Source organism: Procambarus clarkii, chromosome 19 (genome assembly GCF_040958095.1).
Source record: "Procambarus clarkii isolate CNS0578487 chromosome 19, FALCON_Pclarkii_2.0, whole genome shotgun sequence".
NCBI classification, from domain to species: domain Eukaryota; kingdom Metazoa; phylum Arthropoda; class Malacostraca; order Decapoda; family Cambaridae; genus Procambarus; species Procambarus clarkii.
The window spans coordinates 37,197,144-37,222,024 of NC_091168.1; the positions used below are offsets into that span (position 1 = coordinate 37,197,144).

Sequence of the window (24,881 nt, forward strand, 5' to 3'; positions counted from 1 at the left end):
ACCGAGTAAGAAACGCCTGGACAAAGTATGGAGAACTAGCAACAGAGGACAAAAGAGAGGCACTAAAGAAAACCAGACCTGAAGACACTCGAGTTAGGAGAGACGCTGAAGAACCAATTTAGCCTGAGGAAACTACGGGGTAATTCTCACAGAAAACGATAAGGAGATATGTAAGAAACAAAATTTCTGGAGATCTTTACAACAGAACCAGCGAGGAGGAAGACGTGACCAAGTAATTGGGTCCAGTCTTAATTTCACCATGGCTGCTGAAGGAGGCTGCAGAAGGGCTGAGTCAGCTCACTAACTAATTTTTGAAATAAAAAGACTTGAAACAAGAAATCTCCCAGAATTCTGGAAAAAGGCGTAAAAGGGGATAGATAAGAGGCATTAACTTACAGACCAGTAAATATAATTGATAAGTATTCCGCGTATACTGCTGGAGAAAATAATCAGGTAAGGAATAATTGGCCATTCAGAGAGGACAAATTATGTATCAGAAAGGTAGCATGGATTTAGAAGATGAAAACCATGCCTGACAAACTTGATTGAGTTCTATGACACAGGCAGGAAAAAGAAGTCTGGGTAGACTGTATTTTTCCTTGATTGTCGAAAAGCATTTTGACAAAGTTCCTCATGAATGGCTGCTGTATAAGATGGAGAGGCAGGCTGATATAACTGAAAACACTGGCCTGGCCAAGGGAGTACCTAAAGGACAGAAACCAAATAGTCACTATCAGAGAGGAGATTTCAAGCGGGGAGGAAAGTAACAAGAGGCGTCCCACAAGGTTCTGTCTTGGACCTCTGTTATTCCTAATTAATGTGGACGACCTACCCGAGAGAGCATGGTCGTCCGAGTTAAGGTTCCCAGGTGACTCAAAGCTGAAGAGGCATGTAAAAACAGAGGAGGACTGTAGAAAGGTACATGAGGGTCTTAACAAACATCAGGAATGGGCAAACAAATGGTTATTGGAATTCAATCCCAACAAGTAATGTAATGGAGATGGGAGAGGGAGAACGAGACCAGAAGGCATCTACAGGAGTCAGAGAGAGAGAAAGATTTTGGAGTGGATATTGTCCCAACCTTCACACTGAGCTCACACATAAGCAGGATAACATCAGCAGCATATGGGACGCTGGCAAATATAAGAACATCGTATAGAAACCTTAATCTGGATTCCATTAAGGCGATCTAAACAAGATTTGTTAAACCAATACTGGAATATGCGGCACCAGCATGGAAGCCACACCTTGTGAAGCACAGGTTAGCAACAAAAATGGTACCAGAGCTAAGAAGGATAAGTTGTGAGAACAGACTAATGGAATTAAATCTCACAACAGAGGAGGATAGAAGACATAGAAGGGATATGATCACAACATGCAAGATACTGAAGGGAACAGACAAGGTGGACACGACAGCTTCTTCAAGTTTGGAGGCAGTAAGACAAGAGGACGCAGGTGGAGGCTGGACACGAAAATGAGCCAAATGAACGTAAGGAAATACTGTAAATAATAACACTATATTGATGATCAGCAGTTGCAATGACCTAAAAGAACCTGCCGTCACCATCACAATCCCAGCCACCATCACCCATCATCATCATCATCATCATCACTACCATTATCATCATCATCATCATCACCATCACTACCATCACCACTACCCACCATTAAGATTTCAACTTAGATTCAACAGAGCAGAAGAAGTTGTTAAACACATCTGACAAAATCTTACTGAAGCGACCATACGAGTCATAAATACTCATACTCCGCCCAAGTAAAACAGAAACAAGCAACACTTAGTGGGCCAGCCAGAGGCTTAGGGCCCGCCCAGTGGGCCAGCCAGAGGCTTAGGGCCCGCCCAGTGGGCCAGCCAGAGGCTTAGGGCCCGCCCAGTGGGCCAGCCAGAGGCTTAGGGCCCGCCCAGTGGGCCAGCCAGAGGCTTAGGGCCCGCCCAGTGGGCCAGCCAGAGGCTTAGGGCCCGCGCAGTAGGCCAGCCAGAGGCTTAGGGCCCGCCCAGTGGGCCAGCCAGAGGCTTAGGGCCCGCCCAGTGGGCCAGCCAGAGGCTTAGGGCCCGCCCAGTGGGCCAGCCAGAGGCTTAGGGCCCGCCCAGTGGGCCAGCCAGAGGCTTAGGGCCCGCGCAGTGGGCCAGCCAGAGGCTTAGGGCCCGCGCAGTGGGCCAGCCAGAGGCTTAGGCCCCACGCAGGAATATCCCTCCAAAAAAAAAAAAAACCCACTACCCATCACCACTAGCAGCCCGGACCCCAACGCCCCATCTCCTCTACGTTAACCTCAAAGTGATTGTCTTGTCCCACCTGTTCTCTTCCCAATTCTCGCACGAATTCCATTACTATTTTTATGCTGTACACACACACACACACACACACACACACACACACACACACACACACACACACACACACACACACACACACACACACACACATACACACAGAGCCTCGTAGGGGCCTCGTAGCCTGGTGGATAGCGCGCAGGACTCGTAATTCTGTGGCGCGGGTTCGATTCCCGCACGAGGCAGAAACAAATGGACAAAGTTTCTTTCACCCTAAGTGCCCCTGTTACCTAGCAGTAAATAGGCACCTGGGAGTTAGTCAGCTGTCACGGGCTGCTTCCTGGGGTGTGTGTGTGTGTGGGGTGGGCAAAAAAAAAAAAAAAAAAAAAAAAAAAGGAGTTAGTAAACAGTTGATTGACAGTTGAGAGGTGGGCCGAAAGAGCAAAGCTCAACCCCCGCAAAAACACAACTAGTAAACACAACTAGTAAACACACACACACACACACACACACACACACACACACACACACACACACACACACACACACACACACACACACACACACACACACACACACACACACTCTCTCTCTCATTCTCTCTCTCTCATTCTCTCTCTCTCTCTCTCTCTCTCTCTGTACTCACCTAGCTCTACTCACTTATTTGTGATTGCGGGTGTTGACCTTTGGCGCTTTGGTCCCGCCTCTCAACCGTCAGTCAACTGATACACATTCCTGAGCCTACTGGGCTCTGTCATATCTATATTTGAAACTGTGTATGGAGTCTGCCTCCACTACATCACTTCCTAGTGCAATCTATTTATTACCTACTCTGATACTGAAAATGTTCTTTCTAATGTCTCTGTGGCTCATTTGGGTACTCAGCTTCCACCTGTGTCCCCTTGCGCGTGTACCACCCGTGTTAAATAATCGATCCTTGTCCACCCTGTCAATTTCCCTAAAAATTTTGTATGTGGTGATCATGTCTCCCCTAGCTCTTCTGTCTTGCAGCGACGTGAGGTGCAGTTTACGTAATCTGTCCTCATAACTCATGCCTCTGAGTTCTGGGACCACCTTGTGGCATACCTCTGAACTTTTTCCAGCTTCGTCTTGTGCTTGACTAGATACGGGCTCCATGCTGGGGCCACATACTCCAGGATTGGCCTTATATATGTGGTATACAAGGTTCTGAAGGATTCTTTACACAGGTTTCTGAAAGCAGTTCTGATGTTACCCAGCCTCGCATAAGCCGCTGATGTTATTTTTTTGATGTGGGCTTCAGGAGATAGATTTGGCGTGATATCAACTCCTAGATCTTTCTCTCTGTCCGTTTCGTGAAGAACGTCATCTCCCATTCGGTATCCAGTGACTGGCCTCCTAGTTCCTCCTCCTAGTTTCATTACCTTACATTTATTTGGGTTGAATTTGAGTAGCCATTTGTCGGACCATTCCTTCAGTTTGTCTAGGTCATCTTGTTGCCTCATTCTATCCTCCATTGTCTTGATCCTCCTCATAATTTTTGTGTCATCAGCAAACATCGAGAGGAACGAGTCAATTCCTTCTGGGAGATCATTTACGTATATCAGAAAAAAGTATATCCCTGTGGGATTCCACTGATTCCACTCCGCCACTCCGAGACCGCACTCCTCACGGTGACTCGCTGTGTCCTGTTGCTTGGGTACTCTCTTATCCAGTGGAGTACCTTCCCTTTCACTCCTGCCTGCATCTGTAGTTTGTGCACTAGTCTCTTATGCGGTACTGTGTCAAAAGCTTTCTGACAGTCCTGAAATGTGCAGTCGACCTAGCTCTCGCTCTCTTGCCTGATTTTTGTTGCCTGGTCATAGAACTCCATTAAACCTGTTAGACACGATTTACCATCTCTGAACCCATGTTGATGTTGTGTTACAAAGTTCTTCCGCTCCAGATGTTCCACTAGCTTTTTTCGCACAATCTTCTCCATCATCTTGCATGGAATGCAAGTTAGGGACACTGACCAGTATTTCAGTGCCTCCTGCTTTCACCCTTCTTGTATATTGGGACTACGTTGGCCGTCTTCCAAATTTTTGGCAGTTCACTTGTTACCAGTGATTTGTTGTACATCATGGAGAGTGGCAAGCTCAGAGCTTCTGCTCCTTCCTTTAGAATCCATAGTGAGATTCCATCCGGGCCTATAGCCTTTGTCACATCCAAATCTAGCAGACGCTTCCTCACCTCCCCACTGGTAATCACAAACTCCTCTAGTGGTGTCTAGGTTGATGTTCCCTCTCTTATCTCTGGGACTTCTCCTTGCTCTGAGGTGAAGACCTCCTGGAATTTCTTCCTGAGTTCCTCACACACTTCCTTATCCTTTGTAATGAATCTGTCTGCCCCTCTCCTCAGTTTTATTACCTGTTCCTTCACCATTGGTTTTCTCCTGATGTGGCGATGCAGCAGCTTGGGTAGAGTCTTTGCCTTGCTCGCTATGTCATTTTCATATTGCCTCTCTACCTCTCTTCTCACCCTGACGTATTCATTCCTGGCGCTCTGGTATCTTTCTCTGCTCTCTAGTGTTCTGTTGTTTCTATAGTTTCTCCACGCTCTTTTACTTAGTTGCTTTGTTAGCTTACAACTCTGATTAAACCATGAGTTCCTCATCGGCAATTCATTTTTTTCTTTTTGGACTGGGACGTACTTGTCTGCTGCGTCCTTACACTTCTGTGTGATGTAGTCCATCATGTCTTGAACCGTCTTTCCTCTGAGCTCTGTTTCCCAAGCTATATCTGTAAGGAATTTTCTTAACTCCTCATAGTTTCCCTTTCGGAATGCCAGTTTTTTGTTTTCAGTTCCTCTCCTCGAGTTCACTAACCCTTCCTCAACCAGATACTCAAACACCAGTACACTGTGGCCGCTCATTCCTACTGGGGCCTCATAGCCGATTTTCCTTATGTCGGAGTCGTTGAGAGTGAAGACTAGGTCGAGTCTTGCTGGTTCATCGTTTCCTCTCATCCTAGTGGGCTCCCTGAGACGTTGGCTTAGAAATTTTCTTGTCGCCACCTCCATTAGTTTGGCTCTCCATGTATCCTCTCCTCCATGCGGTTCCTTGTTCTCCCAGTCTATCTTTCCATGACTGAAGTCACTTGCCTTGCTGGTGATCCCATCTATGTTCGAGTACATCACCCTGAAGCCGACTCTCTTCTGTCCTTACTCAGATCCTATTGCTTCCCCTGAAGCAGGGAAACAGGGAGGGACCGGGATGGGGGGGACTATGAAGGGGGACCTGAGGGACCAGGGTGTGCGGGGGCTGGGAGGATCTGGTATGGGGAGGGTGGTGTAGGAAGGAGGGTTTGCGATGGGGGGGGGGGGGAGGTTGGGGGATAGGGAGCGCCGAGGGGGATGAGGAAATAGGGAGGGCTGAGGAGAGTGGGGGAGAAGGGAGGGGCTCAGGAGGGTGGAGGATACTGGAGGGTTTAGGGGGGCGGGGAAGAATGGATGGCTTGGGGGTGGGGGAGAAGGGAGATCCTGGGGAGGGAGGGGAGGTAGGGCATCTACTGGGTGGAGGATGGGGGAGGTGCTTCTCTCACTGTGTCTGTTGAGTCGCTTGTGGAGGGTTCCCCGCTCCCCCTCTGGGATTGTAGGACTCGGGGTTGTAGCTCCCTGATTCCTTTCTTTCTCCCTGCGTTCCCTCTCTTTCCTCGCGGCTGTCTGTGTGTGTGTGTGTATGTGTGTGTGTGTGTGTGTGTGTGTGTGTGTGTGTGTGTGTGTGTGTGTGTGTGTGTGTGTGTGTGTGTGTGTGTGTGTGTGTGTGTGTGTGTGTGTACTCACCTAGTTGTACTCACCTAGTTGTGTTTGCGGGGGTTGAGCTCTGGCTCTTTGGTCCCGCCTCTCAACCGTCAATCAACAGGTGTACAGATTCCTGAGCCTATCGGGCTCTGTCATATCTACACTTGAAACTGTGTATGGAGTCAGCCTCCACCACATCACCCCCTAATGCATTCCATTTGTCAACCACTCTGACACTAAAAAAGTTCTTTCTAATATCTCTGTGGCTCATTTGGGCACTCAGTTTCCACCTGTGTCCCCTTGTGCGTGTTCCCCTTGTGTTAAATAGACTGTCTTTATCTACCCTATCAATCCCCTTCAGAATCTTGAATGTGGTGATCATGTCCCCCCCTAACTCTTCTGTCTTCCAGCGAAGTGAGGTTTAATTCCCGTAGTCTCTCCTCGTAGCTCATACCTCTCAGCTCGGGTACTAGTCTGGTGGCAAACCTTTGAACCTTTTCCAGTTTAGTCTTATCCTTGACTAGATATGGACTCCATGCTGGGGCTGCATACTCCAGGATTGGCCTGACATATGTGGTATACAAAGTTCTGAATGATTCTTTACACAAGTTTCTGAATGCCGTTCGTATGTTGGCCAGCCTGGCATATGCCGCTGATGTTATCCGCTTGATATGTGCTGCAGGAGACAGGTCTGGCGTGATATCAACCCCCAAGTCTTTTTCCTTCTCTGACTCCTGAAGAATTTCCTCTCCCAGATGATACCTTGTATCTGGCCTCCTGCTCCCTACACCTATCTTCATTACATTACATTTGGTTGGGTTAAACTCTAACAACCATTTGTTCGACCATTCCTTCAGCTTGTCTAGGTCTTCTTGAAGCCTCAAACAGTCCTCTTCTGTTTTAATCCTTCTCATAATTTTAGCATCGTCCGCAAACATTGAGAGAAATGAATCGATACCCTCCGGGAGATCATTTACATATATCATAAACAAGATAGGACCGAGTACAGAGCCCTGTGGGACTCCACTGGTGACTTCACGCCAATCGGAGGTCTCACCCCTCACCGTAACTCTCTGCTTCCTATTGCTTAGATACTCCCTTATCCACTGGAGCACCTTATCAGCTACACCTGCCTGTCTCTCCAGCTTATGTACCAACCTCTTATGCGGTACTGTGTCAAAGGCTTTCCGACAATCCAAGAAAATGCAGTCCGCAGTGTGTGTGTGTGTGGGTGTGTGTGTGTGTACTCACCTATATGTACTCACCTATATGTGCTTGCAGGATCGAGCATTGACTCTTGGATCCCGCCTTTCGAGCATCGGTTGTTTACAGCAATGACTCCTGTCCCATTTCCCTATCATACCTGGTTTTAAAATTATGAATAGTATTTGCTTCCACAACCTGTTCCTGAAGTGCATTCCATTTCCCCACTACTCTCACGCTAAAAGAAAACTTCCTTACATCTCTGTGACTCATCTGAGTTTCAAGCTTCCATCCATGTCCTCTCGTTCTGTTACTATTCCGTGTGAACATTTCGTCTATGTCCACTCTGTCAATTCCTCTGAGTATCTTATACGTTCCTATCATGTCCCCCCTCTCCCTTCTTCTTTCTAGTGTCGTAAGGCACAGTTCCCTCAGGCGCTCTTCATACCCCATCCCTCGTAGCTCTGGGACGAGTCTCGTTGCAAACCTCTGAACCTTTTCCAGTTTCATTATATGCTTCTTCAGATGGGGACTCCATGATGAGGCGGCATACTCTAAGACTGGCCTTACGTAGGCAGTGTAAAGCGCCCTAAATGCCTCCTTACTTAGGTTTCTGAATGATGTTCTAACTTTTGCCAGTGTAGAGTACGCTGCTGTCGTTATCCTATTAATATGTGCCTCAGGAGATAGATTAGGTGTTACGTCCACCCCCAGGTCTCTTTCACGCGTCGTTACAGGTAGGCTGTTCCCCTTCATTGTGTACTGTCCCTTTGGTCTCCTATCTCCTAGTCCCATTTCCATAACTTTACATTTGCTCGTGTTGAATTCTAGTAGCCATTTCTCTGACCATCTCTGCAATCTGTTCAGGTCCTCTTGGAGGATCCTGCAATCCTCATCTGTCACAACTCTTCTCATCAACTTTGCATCATCCGCAAACATCGACATGTAGGACTCTACGCCTGTAAACATGTCGTTAACATATACAAGAAATAGAATTGGTCCCAGCACCGATCCTTGTGGTACTCCACTTGTTACTGTTCGCCAGTCCGACTTCTCGCCCCTTACCGTAACTCTTTGGCTCCTTCCTGTTAGGTAGTTCCTTATCCATTCTAGGACCTTTCCCCCCACCCCCGCCTGCCTCTCGAGCTTGAACAGCAGTCTCATGTGCGGTACTGTATCAAAGGCTTTTTGGCAGTCCAGAAATATGCAGTCTGCCCAACCATCTCTGTCCTGTCTTATCCTCGTTATTTTATCCTCGTTATCCTCGTTATTGTTATGTGTGTGTGTGTGTGTGTGTGTGTGTGTGTGTGTGTGTGTGTGTGTGTGTGTGTGTGTGTGTGTGTGTGTGTGTGTGTGTGTGTGTGTGTGTGTATGTATGCATGAATGTTTCCTCGAACATGTTATATATGAAAAGGAATTCGTTCGGGAATTTAATAAACAGGGAAGGTAAAAATTGTCTGGTCGTGTGGGAACACCATAACATGATTTTGGTTAAGAGAGAGAGAGAGAGAGAGAGAGAGAGAGAGAGAGAGAGAGAGAGAGAGAGAGAGAGAGAGAGAGAGAGAGAGAGAGAGAGAGAGAGAGAGAGAGAGAGAGAGAGAGAGAGAGAGACAGAGAGAGAGAGAGAGACAGAGACAGAGAGAGAGAGAGAGAGAGAGAGAGAGAGAGAGAGAGAGAGAGAGAGAGAGAGAGAGAGAGAGAGAGAGAGACAGAGAGAGAGAGAGAGGGAGAGAGAGAGAGAGAGAGAGGGAGAGAGAGAGAGAGAGACAGAGAGAGAGAGAGAGACAGAGAGAGAGAGAGAGGGAGAGAGAGAGAGAGAGACAGAGAGAGAGAGAGAGGGAGAGAGAGAGAGACAGAGAGAGAGAGAGAGACAGAGAGAGAGAGAGAGAGAGAGAGAGAGAGAGAGAGAGAGAGAGAGAGAGAGAGAGAGAGAGAGAGAGAGAGAGAGAGAGAGAGAGAGAGAGAGAGAGAGAGAGAGAGAGAGAGAGAGAGAGAGAGAGAGAGAGAGAGAGAGAGAGAGGAGAGAGAGAGAGAGAGAGACAGAGAGAGAGAGAGAGACAGAGAGAGAGAGAGAGAGAGAGAGAGAGAGAGAGAGAGAGAGAGAGAGAGAGAGAGAGAGAGAGAGAGAGAGAGAGAGAGAGAGAGAGAGAGAGAGAGACAGAGAGAGAGAGAGAGGGAGAGAGAGAGAGAGAGAGGGAGAGAGAGAGAGAGAGACAGAGAGAGAGAGAGAGAGAGAGACAGAGAGAGAGAGAGAGGGAGAGAGAGAGAGAGAGACAGAGAGAGAGAGAGAGAGAGAGAGAGAGAGAGAGGGAGAGAGAGAGAGAGAGAGACAGAGAGAGAGAGAGAGGGAGAGAGAGAGAGAGAGGGAGAGAGAGAGAGAGAGACAGAGAGAGAGAGAGAGGGAGAGAGAGAGAGAGAGAGGGAGAGAGAGAGAGAGAGACAGAGAGAGAGAGAGAGGGAGAGAGAAAGAGAGAGAGAGAGAGAGACAGAGAGAGAGAGAGAGGGAGAGAGAGAGAGAGAGGGAGAGAGAGAGAGAGAGACAGAGAGAGAGAGAGAGGGAGAGAGAGAGAGAGAGACAGAGAGAGAGAGAGAGGGAGAGAGAGAGAGAGAGACAGAGAGAGAGAGAGAGAGAGGGAGGGAGGGAGAGAGAGAGAGCGTATCACAAAACGCATTACCTTGAACTGCAAGAATAACCAGAGTAATTAAATTAAATTATATACATATATATATATATATATATATATATATATATATATATATATATATATATATATATATATATATATATGCAACTGACAACTCACACCCCAGAAGTGACTCAAACCCATACTGCCAGGAGCACTCTGCATATAAATAAAAATGTAAATGTTCGTTTGTTCAAAATCGCTAATCTCTGAAAGTTCTTCACCGAGTGCTTTGAAATGTTCACACAACGTTCCATTCACATCCGAGCAGGTTTTTATATACATACTATATAGATGTCACGTCTGTGATGGTAAAAAACTTTTTTTTTTAACTTTGTTTTTCATGTGTTTTTCATGTGAGGGAAATCTTCGAAACCTCTTTACTGATTGCTATAAAATTTTGACACAACGTTGCAATCGAATAGGTGCGTGATTTTATATACCTACTATATACATGCCTCACCTATGACAGGATAAACATTCTATTTTTAAGAAACAGCGCCATCTGTTGCATATAAGAGCAACACACGCTATACTAAATATGTTATGATTCCATTTCAATGTTTCCGATTTTATTGATAAATGGAATTTTCAAAGATTTTGATTTATTTTCATTTTGATTTAATTATTTAGTGTGACATTGCGTTGGAATTGAGCTGTATTGTTTACCATACAGTTCATTTCGTGAGTATTGTTTAATTTTTTATTTTTTCATTTTTTTCATTTCGTTTTTTAACTGTTTTTCTTATGATTCAGTGATGGGAACATCAGATCATTTAATGTTCCCAGTTTTCTGATGGGAACATCAGATCATTTAATGTTCCCAGTTTTCTGATGGGAACATCAGATCATTTTGGAATGTATCAGACAAGGGAGTGGGGAATGATGGGGAGTACTAGAGGACAGGAGTGGGGGACGGTGGGGAGGACGAGGGGATTTGGGAGGGGGTAATTCTGGGGAGGACGAGTGGACGGGGGAGAGGGGGAGGAGGAGGGGATGAGGGAGTGAGGAATAGTGGGGAAGATGGTGGGACGGGGGAGCAGGGAATGGTGGGGAGGATTAGCCCGTAAGTGGCAGATTTTTTGGAGTGAATGTGATATTTGGTCATGAAAGGATATACTGTTGGCTGAGCTTACATTTATATTGTCAGTCCTTACTATGTGGCTGCTATCGCTGGGGAGGATACTGTATGACGGTATTTATGAGTTCAGCCGCCGGACACCTTTTTTGACCAGAAGAGTGGCAGTGTTAATGGCTTCAGGCTGGTTCCTGCCAGATTCAGGTTCTTTTAGAGCTCTTCTAAATTCGTTGGTTGCTTCACATTCCAGGAGATAATGAAGTAGCGTTTTTTCTGTGATTGTTTGGCAGGAGATTCATTCCTAATCTCTGGGTTCACTAATTTCCCAATTGCATCTGTAACCAAGACGTAGTCTACGTAACCTAACTGCTATTTCCCTGTGGATTCCTTTTGGGATATTTAACCTTTCTAACTTGGTGGCCTGAAGATACCATATTGCAGAGGGTGAACCTTCTGCTACTCTCTGGTGTAGATGGGCTTTGTTGAGTGTTTTTTATGTACTCTAGGCTGGGTTGGATTGTTTTGTGGATCACTGGATGACGAGTTGCCAATTGAGCATTTAGCATTTAATGGGATTCCAACATGTGATGGAATCCAGTTTAGTGTTATGTTGAGTCCTTTGCGTTTAGCTATTGCTCCTAGATACAAAATGGTTGTAATTATTTCCATCTTGTCTTTCCACTGCTTTTTTCCAAATATTTGAAGTTCAGCTTTTGAGTCTGTGTATGACTGCATTTTGAGTGTTTTGTGCAATCACATATGCAAATTGCCTGTTGTATGGCATACAGCTCAGTTTGGGTTGATGATTACTAGTCCTCCCAGTCTCCAATATGCCTGTACGCTGGTCGTGCAAAGAGCAGCACCAGCACTCTCATATTCTGTGTCCACCGATCCGTCTGTGAAGATGTGGGTGGCTCCTGTTAGTGAAATGCTGCACATTTGCTTTTCTATGATGCGCCGTAGGATTGTTGGATCATAGGCAGCCTTTTTCATTGGAAGACCTTCTGTTACTATATTGAAGGTAGGTTCCTCCCACGGTGTGGAACAAGTGTAGTTCGGGTGTGGTTAATCACCTCCTCTATCAAGAATCATGCTTTTTAATTGTAGTCTGTTTAGGACTTCTTCCGCTCTGGCAGCCCAAGAGTTTCCGTTGTTTAGGCCAAGTCCAACCACCAAGGCCTGTTATACTGGGACTGGATCAGAGTCTTAGAGTTTCAAGCTTGGTCCACATAGGGGCTCCCAGAGAAGCTCTCATAGCATTGTTTTGTGTTAGTTCAAGTTTTTTCCACTGTTGTTGTGATAGGCTTGTGAGTGCAGGTGCGGCATAGTCGATCACTGACCTGACTGCCTGCACATAGTATGTGCGAAAGACTTGCAGATTGACTCCTCCAGAGTGGGAGGTTATCGACATGAGGATTGCCGTTCTGTCCAAGGTTCTCTCTCTCAAGTGACCTCAGCATTAAAATTTATGTGCGTGTCCAGGATTATTCCTAGATACTGATAAGTGTTCACCCATGCTATTGGTTGACCCTGTACTTTGAGTTGGTTGTTGGGTTTCCCTATCTTTATGGCATGGCTTTTGTCTTGGTGGGGTTGAGTTTTATACCAATCTGTTTTGCCTCTTTACTGATGCAGTCCAAGCATTTGGGTGCAAGACGCGCTGCATTCCTTCCTTTGATGATGATGACAAAATTATCTGCGTAGTTTAGCAGCCTGCAATGTTGAGGGCGTTTCAGCCTCATTATTCTTTCCATTAAACAGTTGAAGAGAAGGGGGCTGAGAATGCCTCCTTCCGGTGTATCATTTTCATGTCATTTGTACTCAGAGACTGTGCCATGAAGTTTTACTCTTGCTTCTCTGTTTATGAGACAGTTTTTGGTCCAGGTGAACAGGTTGCCTTTGACCTCTTTGTCAATGAGGCAGCAGAGAATGGCTGGGGCGCTAGCCAGTTCAAAGGCTTTTTCGAGGTCCAGGAATATTAGTATTCCTGGTCTGTCGTTCAAGTGGGCTAGCAGAGTGTTAATATATTCCACTGTGCCAACCCCTCTTTGATTGGTGCCGTCCCCAGAGGCTGTATCTTTGGATTTTTTCTTAGCTCGATTGAGCTCTTCCAGTGTGAAAGAGGTATTAGTGTCAGAGGTTTCTGCCCATGCTGTTCGGATTCTGTGCCACCTTCCATCCTCTAATCCTGTCTGCACTGCTTGAACATCTGGTGGGAGCTGACTACTGGCTGCCCTTTCTGCAAATTTGGTTGCCAGAACTTCGGCTTCCTGTTGAGGACCCTTAGGGTGTGGGGCTTTAGGTGTTTTATTTCCTTGGACTGCCACATCTCTCCAGGAGAGGTGTGTGTTCATTCAGATGTGAACACCATTCTAGCCACTTTTGTTCTTTGATTATCCTGGTCTCTTGATGCACATGTTCCTTGACTTCACAAAGTAAGGTCCTGTTGCCGTCACTTGGCTGCTTTTTGTATAGCTTCCTTGTGCTGTTGAGTCTATGATTGAGTTCTTTGACACGTTTGCAATAATACCAATGATCTTTGTGATGTCTGGTGAACTGATTTTTTCAGTGAAATCTTCCAGGCTTCTGGTTGAGGTGGAGGTGGGGTGGGAAGTTCCAACTTTAGATCAATTTGGACCCCATAACGGTCGCTTGTGAGTGTGGCTCAACTGACCATGTTGCTGCATCTCTGAGGGAGGCTGAAATGAAGGTAAGGTCTAGTCTACCTCTTTGGATGTGAGTGGGTTCACTCTTGTTTAGGATTTGATTTCTGGTAGCTGGTCTAGATGATGTTCTCTGTGAGTGCCGGCCTCATTTGTTGTGTTCGAGCCCAGTGCCAGACGATGATGGGCATTGAAATCCCCACAAATTATTGTGCTTGAAGTAGTCGTGTGTGCAAATAACACTGAAAGATCCATATCTGCATGGGGAGAACTGTAAACATTAAACACTTCAAGTTTGTCGTATTATAATTCAATGGATTCTCCTATAACCTCTGTCCCTGGCCCACAATCGAGTGAGCTGAGTGTGGGCTTGGAGATCAGGTCAACATGTTACACAGATGGCACATATCCTCTGGATTGCGCATTGACCCATGGAAGGAAGAAGCCTCGATAACCTGAGAATTTAAGTTCTAATTCGTCTCGAAGCTAGCTCTCCTGTAGTAGCAGGATGTCTATGCCTTTCTTGCTGTTTTGCATTACAAGTGTTGCAATTTTGTGTGCAGCCCTTGTGCATTCCATTGCAGGATCTGTAGTCCTCTTGGCTGTTGGAACTGGATCTTGGAGTTGAAGATCTTTGTGTACTGGAAACTGACTCATCAAGGTCGCTTTCAGAACTACTGACTCAACTTGTTTTTTAGGAGAGTTTTTCCTGTCCTGAGTTCTTGACGGTGAGGATATATATTTTTGGAATTTCTTGAACTTGTCCTTAATTATCTTTCGAGTTTATGTGGTTTGTGTGATTCCGTGTTTCGATAGCAAGGTTTCGACTAATTCCGTGACCAAGGCCTTGAGAATTGGCCAAAGGGTGTGCAGGTGTGTGGAAGACACACCTGGAGACACATCATCTGGTATGCAACTTGCTGCTGTGCTGGTTTGGTGCCTGTATAAACTTTGGCTCTTATCAGTGGAAACTCTGACACTCTGGCCTCTATTGTCTCCAGTGTGACTAATGGTTGCAATGGGTAGACGATTACATTGTACTATTTCCTGGTGGCTCCCAACCCCTTATTTCTATTTGTTTCCAGAGTTTGTGGTGGGAAATAAACAAGTTATAAACAAAGTTGTAACAAGCTGTTAAGTTACAAGTTATAAGTTAAACAAGTTAACTTATTTATTTCTGTCATAAAGAAGTAGAAATAACACCAGCAGTAACTTTTAATTTAATTACACATTTATAACTGACAATATTTACAATAATATGAATAAGACAAAGTTAAGTGATTAAGTATTAACAAGAATTAGGTTTATGGACACGGAGATCAACATATATATATGTGTTAGAGAGCTCAGCGAACATTTGCCTCAAGAGTATGCAACAAAAATCTTTTTGTTCTCTAGGACCAAAACAGATCCCCAGGAGCACCCGGATGAGGAAGCTGTAGGAAGTTGCTCATACACAGAGATGAGAGAGGAAATTGGAGAAAATTTCAACCTTCAAACCAGAAATTACGCGGGAGAGATGGTGATTGGTTAATGTCTTAGGCGGGAGAGATGGTGATTGGTTAATGTCTTAGGCGGGAGAGATGGTGATTGGTTAATGTCTTATGCAGGAGAGATGGTGATTGGTTAATGTCTTAGGCGGGAGAGATGGTGATTGGTTAATGTCTTATGCAGGAGAGATGCTGATTGGTTAATGTCTTAGGCGAGAGTGATGTTGATTGGTTAATGCCTTAGGCAGGAGAGATGGTGATTAGTTAATGTCTTAGGCGTGAGAGATGGTGATTGGTTAACGTCTTATGCAGGAGAGATGGTGATTAGTTAATGTCTTAGGCAGGAGAGATGGTGATTAGTTAATGTCTTAGGCGTGAGAGATGGTGATTGGTTAATGCCTTAAGAGGAAGAGATGCTGATTGGTTAATGTCTTAGAAGGAAGAGATGCTGACTGGTTAATGTCTTAAGAGGAAGAGAGGCTGATTGGTTAATGCCTTAGGAGGATGAGATGCTGATTGGTTAATGTCTTAGGAGGAAGAGATGCTGATTGGTTAATATTTCAAAAGACATTTCGTTCGAAGGTTACGTGAAACAGAAAAGTCTTTACAATAAGAGCTTTCGTGCCAAGTTCCCGTGGACCAAGGAACTCGTACAGGCGCGACCCAAGTTCCCGTGGACCAAGGAACTCGTACAGGCGCGACCCAAGTTCCCGTGGCCCAAGGAACTCGTACAGGCGCGACCCAAGTTCCCGTGGACCAAGGAACTCGTACAGGCGCGACCCAAGTTCCCGTGGACCAAGGAACTCGTACAGGCGCGACCCAAGTTCCCGTGGACCAAGGAACTCGTACAGGCGCGACCCAAGTTCCCGTGGACCAAGGAACTCGTACAGGCGCGACCCAAGTTCCCGTGGACCAAGGAACTCGTACAGGCGCGACCCACCACCATTCAACAGCTAAGGGAAGAACAAAAATGTAAAGAAAGCAGTTTCCTCGGGGCATCAAAATTCATAATGACAGCTTCGGCTTGAATACAATACTTCCATTAGCAGCTGAATGGCTGTCAGCCGCAACGGGAAGACTTTGCTAGTCTTGGTATAGGCTGGAAGTCCCTCTCTCTCTGCCCTGTCTCATTCCCCCATGTGGCATGCAAGGATTTGTGGGTATGTTGGGGCTTTTATGTTAGCTTCTGGGTATGTTGGGGCTTTTATGTTAGCTTCTGGGTATGTTGTGGCACTTTTATGTTAGCTTCTGGATATGTTGTGGCACTTTTATGTTAGCTTGTGGGTATGTTGGGGCTTTTATGTTAGCTTGTGGGTATGTTGTGGCTTTTATGTTAGTTTGTGGGTATGTTGGGGCTTTTATGTTAGCTTGTGGGTATGTTGTGGCTTTTATGTTAGTTTGTGGGTATGTTGGGGCTTTTATGTTAGCTTATGGGTATGTTGAGGCTTTTATGTTAGCTTCTGGGTATGTTGTGGCTTTTATGTTAGCTTCTGGATATGTTGTGGCACTTTTATGTTAGCTTGTGGGTATGTTGTGGCTTTTATGTTAGTTTGTGGGTATGTTGTGGCTTTTATGTTAGTTTGTGGGTATGTTGTGGCTTTTATGTTAGCTTATGGGTATGTTGAGGCTTTTATGTCAGCTTGTGGGTATGTTGAGGCTTTTATGTTAGTTTGTGGGTATGTTGGGGCTTTTATGTTAGCTTCTGGGTATGTTGTGGCACTTTTATGTCAGCTTGTGGGTATGTTGTGGCTTTTATGTTAGTTTGTGGGTATGTTGTGGCTTTTACGTTAGTTTGTGGGTATGTTGAAGCTTTTATGTTAGCTTGTGGGTATGTTGTGGCTTTTATGTTAGTTTGTGGCTTTTATGTTAGTTTGTGGGTATGTTGAGGCTTTTATGTTAGCTTGTGGGTATGTTGAGGCTTTTATGTCAGCTTGTGAGTATGTTGTGGCTTTTATGTTAGCTTGTGGGTATGTTGAGGCTTTTATGTCAGCTTGTGGGTATGTTGTGGCTTTTATGCCAGCATGTGGGTATGTTGGTGGCTTTTATGTTAGCGTGTGGGTATGTTGCGGGCTTTTATGTCAGCTTGTGGGTATGTTGTGGCTTTTATGTGAGCTTTTGGGTATGTTGTGGCTTTTATGTCAACTTGTCGGTATGTTGTGGCTTTTATGTCAGCTTGTGGGTATGTTGTGGCCTTTATGTCAACTTGTGGGTATGTTGGGGCTTTTATGTCAGTTTGTAGGTTTGTTGGGGCTTTTATGTCAGCTTGTGGGTATGTTGGGGCCTTTATGTCAGTTTGTAGGTATGTTGGGGCTTTTATGTTAGCTTGTGGGTATGTTGTGGCTTTTATGCCAGTTTGTGGGTATGTTGTGGCCTGTATGCCAACTTGTGGGTATGTTGGGGCCTTTATGTCAGCTTGTAGATGTGTTGGGGCTTTTATGTTAGCTTGTGGGTATGTTGTGGCTTTGATGTCAGCTTGTGGGTATGTTGGGGCTTTTATGTCAGTTTGTGGGTATGTTGGGGCTTTTATGTTAGCTTGTAGGTATGTTGTGGCTTTGATGTCAGCTTGTAGGTATGTTGGGGCTTTTATGTCAGTTTGTGTGTATGTTGAGGCTTTTATGTTAACTTATGGGTATGTTGGGGCTTTTATGTCAGCTTGTGGGTATGTTGTGGCTTTTATGTTAGCTTGTGGGTATGTTGTGGCTTTTATGTCAGCTTGTGGGTATGTTGAGGCTTTTATGTTAGCTTGTGGGTATGTTGGGGCTTTTATGTTAGCTTGTGGGTATGTTGAGGCTTTTATGTCAGCTTGTGGGTATGTTGAGGCTTTTATGTTAGCTTGTGGGTATGTTGGGGCTTTTATGTTAGCTTGTGGGTATGTTGAGGCTTTTATGTCAGCTTGTGGGTATGTTGAGGCTTTTATGTTAACTTGTGGGTATGTTGGGGCTTTTATGTCAGCTTGTGGGTATGTTGGGGCTTTTATGTTAGCTTGTGGGTATGTTGAGGCTTTTATGTCAGCTTGTGGGTATGTTGAGGCTTTTATGTTAACTTGTGGGTATGTTGGGGCTTTTATGTCAGCTTGTGGGTATGTTGTGGCTTTTATGTTAGCTTGTGGGTATGTTGGGGCTTTTATGTTAGCTTGTGGGTATGTTGAGGCTTTTATGTCAGCTTGTGGGTATGTTGAGGCTTTTATGTTAGCTTGTGGGTATGTTGGGACTTTTATGTCAGTTTGCGGGTAAGTTGGGACTCTTTTGTCAGGTCGGGTGGACACGTTGGGACCGGTTTAGTAAGCTTTTGTGGCATGGTTGGTTGGGGGGGGGGATGGTGGTGTTTTAAATACACTTTGGCAGTGTGTCACCTGTACAACTGGTCCTCTAACTTTGGCAGTGTGTCACCTGTACAACTGGTCCTCTAACTTTGGCAGTGTGTCACCTGTACAACTGGTCCTCTAACTTTGGCAGTGTGTCACCTGTACAACTGGTCCTCTAACAAATAACGTCGCTTTTCACTCGTATGCGCTACAGCTTAAAAAGGCTGTAACTTGAATGTGAAATTAATTGAAAATATAATCTGGATTTTTTTTCCAAAACAGCAAGTTAAGGGTCCTGTGGTAGGTTAGGAGAGCAAGAAGTTCTCCTACGGTTTCAAAACGTTGTGGCAAATTTTCCACCAAACTTATAAAATAACATGTCTGAGTATCAGGGTCTATGAAAGCACATGGACCAGGCATAGCTATTTATAGAATCATGGTAATACTCTAAAATATAAGCATATACCAATAAATTAATGGTTTAGCCACTTACATTAGGTTAACGTTTGTATAAATGGATCATTAAAAGAAGCAGGGCAACGACACCCACCTTGGGGTGGATCGCATCAGTGTCCAGACACTGGTACAACAGTAGTAAACAATACTCCTCCGCAACATACCCACCCACAGGGGCGCCTGGTTCAACCTTGACGCGGAGCGGACGTCTGGACACCTCCTCCGCCTGGGAGCCGCTGGATCACGTCCTGTTTTCGCGTTTTGACTTTGCTACTGCCGTTTGGCATCCCTTTTCAACGGCCCGATTGTAGGACGCCTGGCGCACATATCGCCTTGAGTCACGGGATTGTTGATAAAAAAATTTTTGACGTGTTCTGGCTGGTTCTCCCGGCGAGGTGACGGTGTTCGGGGGCCGGCCTGGCCGAGAGGTGCGGGGGTTGGTGGGTCTTGGTGGGCTCCTGGTGGGCCCTCAGTCGTAGTGGGCGGCCGACTTCTGCTCTGCCGGGGGACACTGGCTGACTTTTTGCGTTTTAGTTGGGGGCCGAGTTTTGGTTTTGCTACCTGGTGTTCTCTGTGTGGGGCGGGGCCGGTGCTTGTCGCCCTGAGGGACTCCTGGGGCTCCCCAATCATCTGTCTGACTGAGCGTTTATTTGCCGTATGGCATATTAGTTTCTAGTGATTGGCGTCACTCGTTTTGCGATTTGGTTTGGCGTATCACCTTTCCTGGCTTGACGATTCACCCTTAACGGGTACGCCGGGGTGCATCCGATCCCACGATCGTCGTCGCCCCTAAATCAACAACAACAACAACCCACAGGGGCGCCTGACAGCTGAATGGACAGCGCTTCGGATTCGTAGTCCTGAGGTTCCGGGTTCAATCCCCGGTGGAGGCGGAGACAAATTGGCAAAATGTTTCTTTCACCCTGATGCCCCTGTTACCTAGCAGTAAATAGGTACCTGGGAGTTAGTCAGCTGTTACGGGCTGCTTCCTGGGGGGGAGGGGGTAACAAAAAAGGAGGTCTGGTCGGGGACCGGGCCGCGGGGACGCGAAACCCTGAAATCATCCCAAGATAACCTCAAGATAGCCATGACGACACACTCCACGATGGGACTCTTGGCTCATCCTTGACGAGGGGACGTCTGGACACCTCCTCCGCCTGGGAGCCGCCTGATCACGTTCTGTTTTCGCGTTTTGGGTTTGCTACTGCCGTTTGGCGTCCCAATTCAACGTTCCGATTGTACGACGCCTGGCGCACATATTGCCTTGGGTTACGGGATTGTTGATACTTTTTTTTACGTGTTCTGGCTGGTTCTCCCGGCGGGGTGACGGTGTCCGGCGCCGGCTTGGCCGAGAGGTGCCGGGAGTTGGTGGGCTCCTGGTGTGCCCTCGGCCGTGGTGGGCGGCTAACGTCTGCTCTGCCGGAGGGGGGAGGGGACGACACAGGGAGACTTTTGCGTTTTCGTTGGAGGCCGAGTTTATGGTTTTGCTACTAAGTGTTCTCTGTGTGGGGCGGGGCCGGTGCTTGTCCCCTGAGGGACTCCTGGGGCTCCCCAATCATCTGCCTGTCTGCATTTGTTTGCTGCGAGGCATATTAGTTTCCAGTGATTGGCGTCACTCGTTTCGGAATTCGTCTTGGCGTTTCGCCTTTCCGGGCTTCGCAATTAACCCTTTGCAGGTACGCCGGGGCACATCTGATCCCACGATAGGCATTGCCCCTAAATCAAGAACAACAACAACACTTCACGATGGGTCCTGGTTCAACCTTTTTGGCTAGTGGACGTCTGGACACCTTCTCCATCTGGGAGCCACCAGATTAAGTTCTGTTTTTCTCATTTTGGATTTGATACTGCCGTATGTCATCCTTATTAGACGGTCCCATTTGTACGGCGCCTGGCGCACATATTAGCTTGGGTCCCAATATTGTTGATAGATTTTTAATGTTTTCTGGCTAGTTCTCCCAGCGGGGTGACAGTGTCTGGCACCTGCTTGGTCATCAGGTGCCGGGGGTTGATGGGTCTTGGTGGGCTCCTGGTGTGCCCTGAGACGTGGTGGGCGCTGGCTTCTACTCTGCTGGAGGGCACTAAATGACCTTGGCATTTTAGTTGGGGCCATGTTTTGGTTTTGCTACCCAGTGTTCTGTGTGTGGGGCGGGGCCGGTGCTTGTCACTCTGCGGGTCACTTGGGGCTCTCCAATCATCTGCCTGTTTGTGCGTTTATTTGCTGCGAGGCATATTAGTTTCCTTTCTGAGCTTAGTGTTTTATCCTTCATGGGTATGCTGGGGCGCATCCGATCCCAAGATCGTCGTCGCCCCCTAAATCAACAACAACACTCCACGATGTTCAAGCTGCTTTATTTGCAGCCGTTTAACACGTGTTGACCTGATTGGTGGTGTAAACTGCACGTAAAATGTACATAAACAGCAAAACACTCTATTAAAAGTGTTTTGAGTGGATGTCTTGCAAGAAATAGTGAGAGAGGAGTGTGTGGGCAGCTCCACAGCTGCGCGCCTCACACCCTCCCACACAAGGGTAAACATTGCTCCTGCACCATGAGGATATTCCAGGAAGTTCAAGCTGTTTTATTTACAGCCGATTAATATCCGTGGACCTGAATGGTGGTGTCAACTGCACGTACAACGTGCATACAAAGCAGGACACTCTATTTAAGTGGTAAAAGGGTCGTGCCACAGTGAAAAGAGTGTGTAGACAACGCCACAGCTGCGACGCCTCCCTCCCACACTCAAGTAAACATTACTCCGCTTCACACACCAGGACTCTCCAAGCTGCTTAACTGCAGCCGTTTAACATCCGTGGACCTGGATGGTGGTGTCAACTGCACATACAGCGTGAATAACAAGCAAGACATGCGGAATAAAGTATTATAAGTGTGTCTTGACACAGTGAGAGGATTGTGTGGACACACCGACGCCACATCAGCGCCGCCACACTTGTGTATACAAAACTCTGCCGCCACACAAAGACCTGGACGGTGGTGTTACTGTACATAAATGTGTATAAACATTAAGACACTCTATTTTAATGAAACATGGTATGAACTACCAAATTATGGTAGTATTTCTTACCATAAACTGTGAGTGGATTGTGAGTAACACCTGAAGCCTTAGACTAGAACCCAACAAAGTCATCACCAACATTCCAACATCAGTAGTGAACATCACTACATACTCTACCCCAACAAGAGGGCTAAAGTCTTAGTACAATGAGACACAGCTCCGTATCTGCATCCTAACAAAATAATGGGAGGTTGGTGGTGTAGTAAATAGAGATAGGATCCAATGTCTTTTTGTGCCACTAACCCCCATTATATTGCGGGTGCGGTTACTACCATGAACTTACAAGCTCACCTCAGTAAGAAAATTACTTGCCACTAAAATTAAAGTATACATTTGCACTAGATAAAGTCATATCATTACATAACCTTGTCATTGTTTAATATAATTCATATGTGACAAGTTACCAGAATAAAAAGATGTGCTGAACTAATTTGTAACTGGTCAGAGCTGCTGCATTTATACATATTCTTTTTACCAAGTAGTAAATGGAGATTTTTCCATTCAACAGCTTGATGAAAGCAGCCCCATTCCTGTTGGATCACTCTGAAAACTGAGACAGTTAGGGAACACAGAATAGATACAGTACATTACCCAAAGAAGAAAACGACAATTTCACAGTGCCTAGTTCGTTCCTTCTTTTAGGGAGGTCAGAGAGTTAAAAATTTGTCTCACAACCAACAACCCTCTCAACCAACAACCTTCTCAACCAACAACCTTCTCAACCAACAACCTTCACAACCAACAACCCTCTCAACCAACAACCTTCTCAACCAACAACCTTCTCAACCAACAACCTTCACAACCAACAACCCTCTCAACCAACAACCTTCACAACCAACAACCCTCTCAACCAACAACCTTCACAACCAACAACCCTCTCAACCAACAACCCTCTCAACCAACAACCTTCACAACCAACAACCCTCTCAACCAACAACCTTCACAACCAACAACCCTCTCAACCAACAACCTTCACAACCAACAACCCTCTCAACCAACAACCCTCTCAACCAACAACCTTCTCAACCAACAACCTTCTCAACCAACAACCTTCTCAACCAACAACCCTCTCAACCAACAACCTTCACAACCAACAACCTTCACAACCAACAACCTTCACAACCAACAACCTTCTCAACCAACAACCTTCTCAACCAACAACCTTCTCAACCAACAACCTTCTCAACCAACAACCTTCTCAACCAACAACCCTCTCAACCAACAACCCTCTCAACCAACAACCCTCTCAACCAACAACCTTCACAACCAACAACCTTCACAACCAACAACCCTCTCAACCAACAACCCTCTCAACCAACAACCTTCTCAACCAACAACCTTCACAACCAACAACCCTCTCAACCAACAACCTTCTCAACCAACAACCTTCTCAACCAACAACCTTCACAACCAACAACCCTCTCAACCAACAACCTTCTCAACCAACAACCTTCTCAACCAACAACCTTCACAACCAACAACCTTCACAACCAACAACCTTCACAACCAACAACCCTCTCAACCAACAACCTTCTCAACCAACAACTCTCTCAACCAACAACCTTCTCAACCAACAACCTTCTCAACCAACAACTCTCTCAACCAACAACCTTCTCAACCAACAACCCTCTCAACCAACAACCTTCTCAACCAACAACCTTCACAACCAACAACCTTCACAACCAACAACCCTCTCAACCAACAACCTTCTCAACCAACAACCCTCTCAACCAACAACCTTCTCAACCAACAACCTTCACAACCAACAACCTTCACAACCAACAACCCTCTCAACCAACAACCTTCTCAACCAACAACTCTCTCAACCAACAACCTTCTCAACCAACAACCCTCTCAACCAACAACCTTCTCAACCAACAACCTTCACAACCAACAACCTTCACAACCAACAACCCTCTCAACCAACAACCCTCTCAACCAACAACCTTCTCAACCAACAACCTTCTCAACCAACAACCTTCACAACCAACAACCCTCTCAACCAACAACCTTCACAACCAACAACCCTCTCAACCAACAACCTTCACAACCAACAACCCTCTCAACCAACAACCTTCACAACCAACAACCCTCTCAACCAACAACCCTCTCAACCAACAACCTTCACAACCAACAACCCTCTCAACCAACAACCTTCACAACCAACAACCCTCTCAACCAACAACCTTCACAACCAACCATCAACCATCATTTCTTACTAATAAATGACCCGTCAGCAGTAGCCATTAACACCCCCAACCAAGGCATTGTCTCTCCTTCCCTTGCTTTCTCCTTCTCTCCCTCTCCCTCTGCCACTCCTTCTCTCCCTCTCCCTCTGCCACTCCTTCTCTCCCTCTCCCTCTGCCACTCCTTCTCTCCCTCTCCCTCTCCCACTCCTTCTGCCACTCCTTCTCTCCCTCTCCCTCTGCCACTCCTTCTCTCCCTCTCCCTCTGCCACTCCTTCTCTCCCTCTCCCTCTGCCACTCCTTCTCTCCCTCTCCCTCTCCCACTCCTTCTCTCCCTCTCCCTCTCCCACTCCTTCTCTCCCTCTCCCTCTGCCACTCCTTCTCTCCCTCTCCCTCTGCCACTCCTTCTCTCCCTCTCCCTCTCCCACTCCTTCTCTCCCTCTCCCTCTGCCACTCCTTCTCTCCCTCTCCCTCTCCCACTCCTTCTCTCCCTCTGCCACTCCTTCTCTCCCTCTCCCTCTCCCACTCCTTCTCTCCCTCTCCCTCTGCCACTCCTTCTCTCCCTCTCCCTCTGCCACTCCTTCTCTCCCTCTCCCTCTGCAACTCCTTCTCTCCCTCTCCCTCTCCCACTCCTTCTCTCCCTCTCCCTCTGCCACTCCTTCTCTCCCTCTCCCTCTCCCACTCCTTCTCTCC

The 24,881-nt window shown here is 46.5% G+C and overlaps 1 protein-coding gene across 1 annotated transcript in view; it reads left to right on the plus strand.

Annotated features, from left to right (window-relative positions):
* The first annotated feature begins 21,936 nt into the window (after window positions 1-21,936).
* Window positions 21,937-24,881, plus strand: part of LOC138366432 (mucin-2-like) — a 14,236-nt gene continuing 11,291 nt past the window's right edge. Inside the window, exons 1-2 of the mRNA XM_069327479.1 lie at window positions 21,937-22,019; window positions 22,645-24,234. Of these exons, the coding sequence (XP_069183580.1) occupies window positions 21,937-22,019; window positions 22,645-24,234 (1,673 nt within the window). The remainder of the gene's footprint in view (window positions 22,020-22,644; window positions 24,235-24,881) is intronic.